General features: G+C 42.9%; 1 protein-coding gene across 1 annotated transcript in view; it reads left to right on the forward strand.

Moving 5' to 3' along the window:
• The window catches only part of ADAM10 (ADAM metallopeptidase domain 10), a 217,220-nt gene that overhangs the window by 17,776 nt on the left and 186,396 nt on the right, over positions 1–13,048 (forward strand). Inside the window, exon 2 of the mRNA XM_033920375.1 lies at positions 11,580–11,730. Within this exon, the coding sequence (XP_033776266.1) occupies positions 11,580–11,730 (151 nt within the window). The remainder of the gene's footprint in view (positions 1–11,579; positions 11,731–13,048) is intronic.

Below are 13,048 nucleotides of genomic sequence, written 5' to 3' on the forward strand. Positions count from 1 at the left end.
TCCTTCCTGCTCCTCGGGCCCGCCACTGCAAAATGGCAGGCCTTCCCCTTCCATCCTGGGATGCACAGGGAGGGGCCTAAGGCCCTGATTGGCTCAGACCTAATCTTTTTTTTTCAAAGACTACTTGAAGCTTTGGAACTCATTGCTGGAGTATGTGGTAATAACAATTAGCATATTTGGATTTAAAAAAAAGTCCCTATTTACAAATGTTTAGAAGCATTACATTTGCTACCTTTTATGTTTTTGTTCAATGCTTTGGTGTAATGTATCCTGTTTGCACTACTCCCCTGTCACATTGTACCTGAGTTTCAATAAATGCTTCTACAAATAAAAAAACAAAAAAGTCCCCATATCTGTCTTAATAGCAGATTATGGAAATCTACCGCTTATACTTGGCATTGGTAGCATGGAATCTTACTACTGTTTGGTATTCTGTCAGGTACTTGTAACTTGGATTGGCTGGTGTTAGGAGGAGGATACTGGGTTAGATGACAATTGGTCTGAGTCAATATGACTATTCTTATGTTCTTGTATCTATATATGGACAACCAATACTAAATATGCAAATATACATGAAACTCTTATGGTTGTTGGCAGTGAGCTCACATAAGAACAGACAGCGTGCCAGACTTTAAGAATAAATGGGATACCCATGTGAGATCCCTACGAGGGTCAAGATAAGAAAATTGGGTCATTAGGGCATAGACAGGGGGTGGGTAAGCAGAGTGGGCTGACTTGATGGGCTGTAGCCCATTTCTGCCGTCATCTTCTATGTTTCTATGTTTCCATACTGGAACAAAGGTCTATCATACTGGATCAAAGGTCTATCATACTGGGACAAAGGTCCATCAAGTCCAGTATTCTGTTTCCAACCGTGGCCAACTCAGGTCTCAAGCACCTAGCTAGATTCCAAGTAGCAAAACAGATTCTATGCTGCTCATCCTAGGAATAAGCAGTAGATTTCTCTAAGCCATCTCAATAATGGCCTATGGACTTCTCTTTTAGGAAATTATCCAAACCTTTTTTTAAACCCCACTAAGCTAACTGATTTTACCACATTCTCACAGAGCACGTTCTAGTTCTTTTAACAGCATGCAATATGTTCTGCTTCAGATGTCTTGCTTCTCTGTCAACATAAAGCCACCCTCTCTAGCTTTTTAAATTCTTTTTAATATGCACTGTTAAATGGAGTTTCTGTTCTTAATTGATATTACCTATTACTGATTTAAAATTTTGGAATTGTATTTGATTTTTAACTATTGCTATAGTATTTATGATGTAAGAAAGTACTTATAGCATTGAACAGTATAATCAATATAAAAATGAGTGAGTTGAGATGGTATATTACAAGCATGAGAAGTCGGTGTTGCCATTTTGAATGGCTGGAGACATAGAGCAGCTGGGCATCATTTCCACCCACTAGACACCAGAGATCCTTGTTAAACTCAGAGTGTGGGTTTGTGAGGGGTGGAAGGGGAAGTAACCTGGGGGAAAGCTGCATATCGGCTAATTACCCACACATTGGACTGCCAATGCTGGAAGCAGCCTCTATTCAGGGGGAAGGGGAAATAAATTGGCTTTACCTATCTACAGCTTTATTTATTTATTTATTTATTTTTTTTTTAAAAAGCTTCTCCCTCTCTATGAGACATTATTTGCAGTTTTGTACTTATTTTACAAAAGGCTCTCCATTTTAGCAGAGCCTCTTGTACAATGGTATGGGTCTCCCCCATATCTTATCTTTGTTCAGACATGTTAATTCCCCTTTCCATGTTCTAAGTGAGTTAAATAATAAAATAAAAAAGTAACTTCTGATTCTTGGTTTAAAATGGATCTAGTCTAGAAATGCAGAAGTCCTGGAAAGAAATTTAAAATAAAAATGTGAAGTACCACACTACCCAGGACCTGAAACTCTATAACCCTTGCTAATTATTCTTCGCCTTGTATGATATCAGAGTGCATATGTGAGGCTGAGGTCACAGAGCAGACAAGGAAATAAACTTTTAAAAATAGAAGACAAAAATTTCACCCCCCTCCCATTTTCACCCTTTTTGTGATTTTTCCTGTTTATTTCAAAAGGAAATGTTTCCCTAAATTCTGAGAATATAAGCAAAATGGAAAGCTAGGTTTTCCAAGGGTAAATAAATTCTCATTTTTAGCTAATAAGCTTTAAAAGAAGGTTATGTTGTTTTTGTTTTGTAAAGCTGTAAAACACTTTGCAAGAATGTTTCACATCTTGATGCAATAAATATAAAACTGCAAATTAATTTCACAGGAGATGATTTAGTGTAAAAAGAAAAGGTATAGAATGTGAAAGGAAATTTGTTCTGTTTTTACACATTGCTTTCATAGAATCAGTAATGTTTTTAGAGAAAAAGATAAGACTGAATTTCTGAGCATATAGTCAAGCATAATTTCTAGTGGAAAAGGCATATGAGTAGGTTCTTGTACAATCCCACTCTATTCCTGGACAAGTGGGTTATGAATCCTATGTTGTGAGACTTAGGAAGCCTCATTCACATTATTTTTTCAGACCCTTCCTTCTTACCTCAGGACTGCCTTCTGGTCTCGAGTTGCTTTCGTACAAGTGAAACAGTAGGAGCCAGTCTTTTGTGCAGCAGCATTTCCAATTTGTGGCCTTGTCCTTTGGGTTGTTAACTTTTGAAAGAGTCTGACACAATACTTAGAATACCTGGGGGTCCACTTTGCCACAGGGCAGAACAAGGTCTTTCTGCCCGACTTGTGCCAGGAGAAGCTTCATCAGCTGATACATGCCTTCCTGGAGATTCTGGCTCCAACTGCCTGGCAGTACCTGCATGTCCTGGTATCTATAATTGTGACCATAGATGTGGTTCCCTGGGCAAGTGCCCATCTGTGCCTGCTGCAGGATGTGCTTATTTCCCAATGTTGTCTAGAAGAATCCGTTGCATGCCTGTCTCCCTTAGACGGTGGAAGCTCAGAACAGTCTGGCCTGGTGGTTGAATCCTCTTTCTCTGTCCCGGGGTCTTCCACTCCAGGTCCTTGCCTAGGACGATGGATATCTGCCTGTACGGCTGGGGGGGATCTTTGCTTGGACAGGCTGGTTCAGGGCTGGTGGTCTCCATCTGAGAGGAAGTGTTTGATCAATTGCATGGAGCTTCGGGCGATTCAGTTGGCTCTCCTGTACTTAGAGCACTTTCTCTGGAATCAGGCGGTGCATGTATGTGGTGGTTTTATTTCTGACTTTGCTGTCCCTTCTATTTGGGGGGATCCTTGTATAGCTTTAGCCAGGCTATCCCTTTGGACAATGCAGTTTTAGATCTAATTGATATTTGGAGAACCCTTCACCCTCAAGAGAGAGACCTATCTTTCAAGAGCTCAAGGTTCGCAATCATGGATTGATTACTTCTTGGTCTCCCAATCTCTGTTCTCTAAAATGATGGATATTGCCATTGAAGCTTACCAGATCTCGGATCATGCTATAGTGTGTTTTGATTTAGATAATTCCTTGGTCTCTGCTAATACATCAATTTGGAAATTTGTAGCGGATGTTTACACAGACAGAGTTTTTCAGGACACTTTGGTTCAAAAATGGCAGTATTACCAAACTTTTAATGTCTAACACTGAGAGAACCCCATTCTTGTTTTGGGATACTGCAAAGGTGGTAATTCACAGATTCATAATTTATGTTTCCCATAAGAGAAAGGTGTGAGAAAAAGGGAAATACATTGATTAGAATGACACATTTGTCACTTATGTAAAGAATTTGGCTTTTCTCCTACATCTGCACTTCAAGAACAAATCCTAGCATTGCAGTTGGCTTTATATCGGCGGCTCTTAAATCCCAACTTTATTTTAAATTTCAACTCTACAATTAAGCCAATAGGAGTGGCTCCCTCTTGGCCAAAGTAGCTCATCAATGGGTAGGCCCAAAACATATTGCTTATTTTAAAATCCCAGATAGGAAAGTTTATTAGGGGTCAAGAAATTATAGTTTTTCAATAGTACTATGCTTCTCTTTATCAGGCCCTGGAAGATCAAGACCTGGCTAGTGAGACATACCTGGATAGTTTAGATCTTCCTTCTTTGGATGAAGACTCCTGACATCTTTTGGAGAGCCCTATTCTAGAGGAAGAGATACAATATATGATTTGTCAGAGCGCCAATCATAAAGCTCCAGGTCTGGATGGTCTTCGAGCAGAATTTTATAAAGTATTCCTAAAACTATATTATACCTTCTGTATGGGCTATGTTTCAAGAGTGTATTACAGAAGGTTGTTTACTGGATTCCAAAGCCGGGGAAAGATCACAATCTTTCAGTATCCTACCAGTTAATCTCATTCATATGTTAAGAAATGAAGCTTCTGGTGAAGATCTTGGCTAATAAGCTAGCCAAGGTTTTACCTCAATTGGTAGCAGAGCTGCAGGTAGTATGAGATAGGCAAGTTGAGAAAAATCTCAGGAAGATCATGGCTTCTCTGGATGTAGTACAGCGTGATAAGCTTTCCATTCTGATAAGTTTTGACACTGAAAAGCTTTCAATCAAATTTCTTGGAAGTTTTTGCTTGCCACCATGAGGAAATGTGGCTTGGGGAATCCTCATTCACTGTAACCTAAGGCCTATGCCTGGGTTAAGGGACTTATGTCTGATGCTTTTGATATTAATAGAGGTACGCAACAGGGTTGTCTTATTATTTGTACTCTGTTTAGATCCTCTGATTTGGGAGATCCTGGGTGACCCTGATGTTTGAGGCATTTCTTTAGGACTGCAGTTGTTCAAAATTGCTGCTTTTGCAGATTACCTAGTTCATTTGAATTCACCGATCTTATCCTTAGCAACTTTGATGGAGTGTTTGCAAGAATACAGAGATGTCTCAGTTTTTAAATAGAATCTGGAGAAATATGAGGCCTTGACTTTAGAAGAAACTTTATAAAGTCTTATTGGCCGGTGGAGTTTCCATTGCAATGGGTGGATCATCATTTTACATATCTAGGAATTCAGTTACCAGTGAAGCTATATCGGTTGTATAAGATCCATATACATCTGTTGCAGAAGATGGAATGTCAGTTGACAATCCAGAAGCCTTTGCCTAGCCTTTGGGGAGGATAGCTTTAATATGAATGATGATGTTTATCTGCTGGCTCTTATGTTCTGCGCATTTTACCACTATGGATAACATTCAGATATGGGACAGATATGGGTCTTTTGTTGGGGAGGGAAGAAAGCGAGAATGCATTATGATTATTTGTTGGGCACATGGGAGGCTTAAGACTCCTGGAACTACAGCTTTACAATTGGGTGCCTTTGTTGAGGCATTTGAGCGACTGGATAAGGGATCAGAAGATTATATGCCATATGGTTTGGAGACATTCTTCTTTCATCCTTGGCACTACAGGTCAAAGAGAAAGACCTTCCAACACAACTTAGGAGTCATGTGTTGCTACGCCCACATCTCTTTGTTTGGAGGGTTCAGACTAAAATGTGACTTCCTGGTCATCAACAGCAGACGAATCCAGAGACTAGTGGGATTACGTCTATCAACCAGCAGGTGGAGATAGAGAGCACTGAGTTGTCCTCAGGTATATCTTGGATGTGCAGCCTCCTGGCCAGCCAGTATATTCTATCTCCAGTAGGTTGGTCAGCTCCTGGATTCTATGGGTGGATTTCAAGCCAGGCCGAGCTATTTGGAATGGAGGGATGTTCTAGCATATGGTGCCAGCTTTGGAGGTACACCTGGGCCCCCCCAGCATCCCTACCTTGCCCTCTTCAGGATAACACCTGGGCCCTCCCAGGTCCCTTACCCCTTCTGACATGGTGCCTTTTCTGGGTTTCTCCTTTCTCACGTGAGTATGGAGTAACAGATTTCTACAGATGCTTGCCCTTTCAGAAGGCTCAGACTTTGTTGCTTCAAGAGACCGGTGTCCCGACTCCTTCAGTTCAGGTGAGTGTTTGTCACGGACTCACCCTCTTCAGGCTAACACCTGGGCTCCCTCCAGGTCCCTTAACCAAGCTGACATGTGGCCTTGCTAACGAATAGTGATACCTGCTCACCGCAGATCTCTTATCCTATCTACCATGGTGCCTTCTCTGATTCTCCTTTCCCATTAAAAAAAAACAACCAAAAAAACCAACAAAAAACCAGGCACAGTGTATAGAGTACCGGTTTTCTCAAGCGGTTTACTCCGTTGGAAGATTGACTCCTTTGTGGCTGGAGGCTTGTGAACGAGCTCCTTTGGTTTGCAGTTCCTGCTTGCTCGCAGGGTAGTATGGTTTCTTCTTTTGGGTGATTCGCACCTTGCAGGTGAGGGAGTGGACACGGCCTTCCGGCAGCATGTTTCCCTATGCCCGTGAGAACTTGGTTCGTGGAGCTTTGTGATAGCCTTTCCGGAGGGGGAGTGGGGTACCGGCGAGAAAGGTAGTTGGTGGGTTCCTGCGTAGGACAGCTGAGGCTGATTTCTTTTCTCGGAAGTTTGCCGCCATTTTGATTCAGAGGATCGGCTAGGCCAGTCGGCTTCTGTGAGTATTCCGCTTTTGCAGTTTCATTTGGGAGACAGCTTATTTCAGCACAGTTTGTTTGGGGACATACTCGATACGGCACGGAAGTGTTATCAGATGCCCTAGTGAACTGGGGGTTGATGAAAATTGGGGGGGCTGAGCGCACTTCGTCGAGTAACCCAAGGTTCTCATCCAGGTTTGGGGGATGCAGTGGGGGAGTTGGTTACCACGTTTACTTTATCCCTATCTTAGGTACAGGATAGGAGGTGGCTTTATTGATGGGCCATTTGTGTGCTGGGGACGTTGTCTGGGTTGGGTCTCTGTATCAGTCTAGGAGGGGGGCCGTTTTGGTGGTTCACAGAAGCTAAGGGCCTGTTGGATAGCGGCCTAGTCTCCTGTGTGGGCTGACGTCTCCGGCTGCTCTCAATTCCATTCGGGTTGTTTGAGGTGGTTTGTTGCTGCAGCAGGCTGTGCGCTGTCTTTACCTTTGGGCACTTTGCCTGAGGTGCTATTGGGCTGGAGATTGGTTTGGACAAATTCCTGGAGGGAAGTCCATAGGCTGTTATTGAGGCTCTGGCATGGGGGGATGCAGATGTTCTTGCAGACACAATTATTCTGAGCACACCTGATTCCGCGTTTATGCGGCTGTTACCACTGAGATTAGGTTTACTTTTACTATCTCTAGCTCTATCTACTATCTTATACTCTCACCTTGATTCTCCTAAACATGGTTAGGTGTGGGTGGCTATCCTGTGCATGGGGCTGTTCCCTCAGAGCCTTCAGTGCGATCTTTCTTGGATTCTACAGGGGACGAGCAGGGCTAGCGCTGGATTGGTTTTCACACCTTCTCAATTTCAACACAAGACCCTTTCTCTAACTATAGGGTATTTGTAGGCTTCATGAGGGGTTGGTTCTTCCTCCTGCATTAAGTAGACATTTTTATGTCACAGGGTGACATCGCCTTTGAGGGTCAGGTCTTATGGCCTTTCTGTTAGGTTTCTTTGTTCACGGCTGGTGGCTTGTATGTGGTAGGCCGTCCTTATAGACTAGCCTGTGTAGACTCTGGGACTTAGTGGTCCATGTCAAGGCTGTAGATGCCTCTTTCAGCTTCCTTGGTGAGCTGTCAGGGAGTATTTAGGGGGTTTGGTCGCTCTACTCTTTTACTCGTCACAAATTGTTTCCTCGTATCTTTTGGCAGTTCCCTAGGTGTCGGGGTGATCCTATAGAGGGCTCTGTATTGGCTTCACTTCCCTCTCATGGATACTGGCTAGTGTCTTCAGCTGGTTGGTCCTGGCTAGCAGAAGGTTCAAACATGTTAGTCGGGTTATTTTCTCCTCTTGGGTTTTTTTTGCCTCGGGTTCTGTCCTTTTTCTGGGTGATGACTTTCTCTTCTATCCTTTGGACAGTTCTTTGTGCTCCCTGGTAGCCAGGGAGAGGGCTTTGAGTTTTCTTCTCTTCTCTCTCTTTGGCAGGTCAGTGTCTTCATTTGATGCTGGCTAGTGCCAGGTTCATTCAGGTGCTTTCAGGTTATTCATGCAGGTCTTCCCTTCCTTTGGGCTTTTGGCATTTGGGTATTTTGGATCTCTGGTCCTGGCCAGGCTAGTCCTCTCCAGGTTGTTACCTGGCTTTAATGCTCCTACACTGCTGTGGCTATAGGTTCATGAGTGTTACTCAAATTTTATTCATCTGGATATTGATCCAACCTAGATGTGGCCAGGGGACAACCACTCTGGAGTTACCTGCTGGCTCTTTTTGGGTGAGGACGCTCAGGTGGCCTGGCGTTATGGTTGGGATATAGCTGACTTCTCTTTCATTATCCAGAAGGAGCCACCAACAACGCCGTCACGTGGACTATCATCAATGGAACTGTCACAAGGGGAATGAGCCTGGCCTGAATTGGGCCTTCCGGCCACAGATATAATTCGGAAGGGGTTTGTGCTGTCTATTTCCTTCTATAGAAGTTGGCCTGCGTTTATTCTATCCATCTCTTCCTGATGGGCTCATCTTTCTCTCTTTTTTTTCTGTTTTGCTGGTTGGTTCCTTTTCCTGAGTCTTTTTACTGCCTTCTCGCCTCATTTTCTCGCCTCATTTTCTTCGGTCTGTTACCTTTTGGAGGCCAACATGCCAGTTGAAGTTTGCCTGTTTTATATAGCCCATTTGGGGCATTACAGTTCTTGGTACATCCATGGTTGCATTTTCAGAAATGCTCCCAGTTCCATGCGCAGGACCCAAGAGGCAGGTAAAGCTCCAAAGTCTCAATGCATGGTTGAGACGATGGTGCAGGGATGAGGGATTTAGATTTGTTAGGAACTGGGCAACCTTCTGGGAAAGGGGAAGCTTGTTCCAAAAGGCACATCCTGTAGGCAATCGGAGGGCACCAACACCTATCCTTCTCTTTGGTCCTCTTCCCTTCTGGCACCCCCCCCCCCCACTGGCGTTTCAGGGCCTGCCTGGAGGGTCTTCACACACACGCAGACATTGACATGATGATGTCATCACAGCGATTATCTGCGCACTTACAGATGCCTCGAACCACGCCCACTACCTTTAGTGTGCTGCAGCTCGAGAAAGTTTGCTGGACACTGTCTTAGAGAAAGAGAGAATGGTTATTTACAATTGATACATTAGGTTCACTCTTTACCTTCCCCATTGATTTCCCATGAATTTCTTGAGAGACTCTGAACTTTGTCGACTCCCAATGGTCCTAACCTATTAACAGTCTCTTTGCTTAATGCTGCATTGATCAGAGAGAGGCCACCTAAACAATATAATTTTTTTTGATGTAAGTGGTAATTAGAGTAGAAAGACACATGCAGATTTCACAAGTGATATATAGTGCGGAATATAGAGAATGCCGGTTTAGAATATTACATCAGGATTATTTCCCGATTACCAGGGCTTTCAAGATGGACTGCGAGTCCTCTGTGGTGTGTCCCCAAATGTGACTGATCCCCGGGTGATTTGGGACACATGATTTGGGGATGTGTTAAGATGTTTTTGGGGCTTGGTGATTAACTTTTTGAGGAATCTTATAGGATGATCTGTAGCCTATATACCTTGGGGTTTGGTTTTAGGTTAGGGGTGAGGCTCTGGAAATTTAGGGAAAAAGGACAAAAATTGTTGACACAGAAAGCTAGAGTGGTTGCTTTGAAATGTATTACTTTGTTGGTGGACCCAGGCTTCCACTACTTTTTGAGAATGGCGGAATAGGTTCCATACTTTGTGTACTCTGTCTGGAACTTCAGGAGGTATGGGGCAAATTAAAGAAACAGAAGCAGTTCTTCAGGTCTGAGAGGCCTATATTCAGGCTTTATTGGCAAGAAGTAGGAGTCAAATTTTGAATACCCTGGGAGACCTGCTAAGGCTTTTTTAAGGTTTGGGATGGGGATTGCAGTGATGTTTTCTGTGGTCTATCTACATTTGCTCAGCTATAAGGCTAAAGGCTTATTCAGTTTACATTCTCTATAAATATTAGCTTATCTATATTTTTCTGAGGAGAGCAGGAAGAACAGCTGTGGAACTTTTTTTTAAGGGGAGTTTGATTTAGGATGAGGGCTTTTGGCAGGAAAGAGACTTGAGAGTACTTGTAGACAAGTCAATGAAGCCATCTGCGCAATGTGCAGCGGCGGTGAAAAGGATGAACAGAATGCTAGGAATGATTAAGAAGGGGATCACAAACAGATTGGAGAAGGTTATCATGCCGCTGTACCAGGCCATGGTGTGCCCCCACCTGGAATACTGCGTCCAACACTGGTCGCTGTACATGAAAAAAGACATAGTACTACTCGAAAAGGTCCAGAGAAGAGCGACAAAAAATGGTTAAGGGTACAGTGAAAGGCTAGAGAAACTGGGCCTCTTCTCCCTTGAAAAGGGGAGAGACTGAGGGAAGACATGATCGAAACATTCAAGGTAATGAAGGGAATTGACTTAGTAGAGAGATTGTTCACCCTTTCCAAAGTGGAGAGAACGAGAGGGCACTCTCTAAAGTTAAAAGGGGATAGATTCTGTACAAATGTAAGGAAGTTCTTCACCCAGAGAGTGGTAGAAATCTGGAATACTCTTCCAGAGGCTGTAGGGATTCAAGACAAGGTTAGATAAGTTCCTGCCGAACCAGAACATACTCAGGTAAGGCTAGACTCAAATAGGGCACTGGTCTTTGACCTAAGGGCCGCCATGTGAGTAGACTGCTGGCACGATGGACCACTGGTCTGACCCAGCAGCTGCAATTCTTATGTTCTTATAAATACTAAAATAAATAAATAAAATCTTAAACTCCTGTGTAATGGTTTGATTATGTAATAATGAGGTGGCTTCTATTTATTTTGATCTTTGAACTTTTGGGTTGCTATGCTTTGGTTGTGCTGTTCCTTAATACAGCTATTATTGGCAGAGTACGGTATTGGGGTTTAAGAATGGATTGGACAATTTCCTGCTGGAAAGGGGGATAGAAGGGTATAAATAGAGGATCACTGCACAGGTCCTGGACTGCTGGGCACGATGGACCTCGGGTCTGACCCAGAAGAGGCATTGCTTATGTTCTTATGAAAGTAAGAAAATGTTTTGGTTAAGTGTAGAAATTTTCTGGCTCATTAACTTTCGAGGCACAGGTCTCGAAACTTCTGCTCATCTCATTTTTTGCAATTTTTTGTTTCATATAACTGCATACTTTTTTTTCTCAGCAATATCTGTGTTCCTATGCTTCTTGTTATTTCTTGAGTCTGGTAAGCCTTCAGAATATTGTTTATAGTTTAAAAAACTTTGTGTTTTTCATGTGATTGAGCAGAGTACGGTTTTGGGTTTCAAAAAGGGATTGGACGAATTCCAGAAGGGTAAGGGAATCCAGGGGTACAATTAGAGGGTTACTATACAAGACAAAATGCTCTTGAGTAATAGATCACTACAGGTCATTGACCTGGGGGGCCGCCGCGGGAGCGGACTGCTGGGCATGATGGACCTATGGTCTGACTCGGCAGAGGCAATGCTTATGTGCTTATGTACTATTCTGTCTTTACCCTGATACAACAACAGCAAAAAAAAGCTATTTGAGCACAAAAGCTAATATTTGGAGTATCTAAAAATCTCTCTCCTTTTCTTTTTTTGTAGGTCAGTATGGAAACCGTTTGAGTAAATACATTAGCCATTATGAAGCACTGTCCTATGACATGGAAGTGTTACACCAAAAACACCAGCGTGCCAAAAGAGCAGTGTCTCATGAAGACCAGTTTGTGCATATAGATTTTCATGCTCATGGCAGGTGGGTAATCTTTCCATGTGTTCATCTTTTTCCCTTAGTGCCTCCTTTTTTCTTTTTTTAATTTTTATTTATTCAAATTTTGAAACATAAACAAGAAGCATGGACCTGATTGCCCTCATATACAACATATCACAGTGCCATCAAATACAAGCCAATGAAACAGATATACATTGGTGCGATATGCAAGCTAACATTCCCTCTAGAACCCCCCCTCCCTCAACCCTTCCCCCCTTACACAATATCAAGGCTCTCAATTCCAAACTGTCAAAACAAAACGGAGGAAAGGAAATGAAAAGCTATTAGTAGTAGTCAAAGTTCCCCAAAATTTCTTACAGTCCATTTAATACTAAAATTGTTTCCATTCCACATATTTGTCCCATATTTTATAGTAAACACTTAAGGTATGTCGTCTAATAGCTGTCAACTTCGACAATCAGATGAACATAGTCTAACTTAGCTTGGACTCTTATGTATCTCAGGCCTAGAAGCACTCTTCCAAGCAACAGCCAGTACCAAGCGGGCTGCTGTGAATAATTGTATGTCAAACAGATGTTCATATTTTGTAAATGGTATGTGAGCATTTAACAAACAGCATTCCGGCAGGAGTGGGCAATGTATTTGCAGAATACTCGGCAGAGGACCCAATCATAAATCTATACAGGTGCTCCTACAAAGGCCGGGGAAGAGATGTCCTCAAATCGACATCCCATCGACTCCTATAAGGATCAAAGGGTACCTGACTAGTTAACAGGGCCCGATAGTTGAGATATGCCACCCTGTTCTATCTCAGTCTGCAACACCCGTTCTAATGTAGTTTCACTCAAAGTAAGATCCCAGAAGGCCTGCTTATAGAGAGACATGTACAGAGCTGGATATAAAGATAGGAATCAAACCCTAATAAACCAAATTCATCTTGCAGTCGGTCAAAAGATTGCATCTGAGAATCTACCCACAACTGGCTCAAAGTGCAAAGCCCTGCCCGTACCCAAAGGCGCTGAAAGGGTTCCTCCCTGCCGGGGATAAAATCTGGGGTAAGGCATATGGGTGTATGGAGAAAATATTTGCTATCTGGAAACATATGTTTGCGCACTTGCTACCAGACATGTAGAGTGGCGTGAAAAAAATAGAATTAGAATGACCAAGATAACTCCGTAGTACATCCATGGGAGCCCACGGAAGCTTCCAGAGTGATATACCTGCTACACTATATTGCACTGTATGTATCCAAGGGCGATCTAAATATGTGCACCACACCATGATTTCCTGTAATCTCACTACCAGGTAATGCTAAAAACTAGGAACTCCATGCCTCCTCATT

Source organism: Geotrypetes seraphini, chromosome 14, assembly GCF_902459505.1.
Source record: "Geotrypetes seraphini chromosome 14, aGeoSer1.1, whole genome shotgun sequence".
Classification (NCBI taxonomy): domain Eukaryota; kingdom Metazoa; phylum Chordata; class Amphibia; order Gymnophiona; family Dermophiidae; genus Geotrypetes; species Geotrypetes seraphini.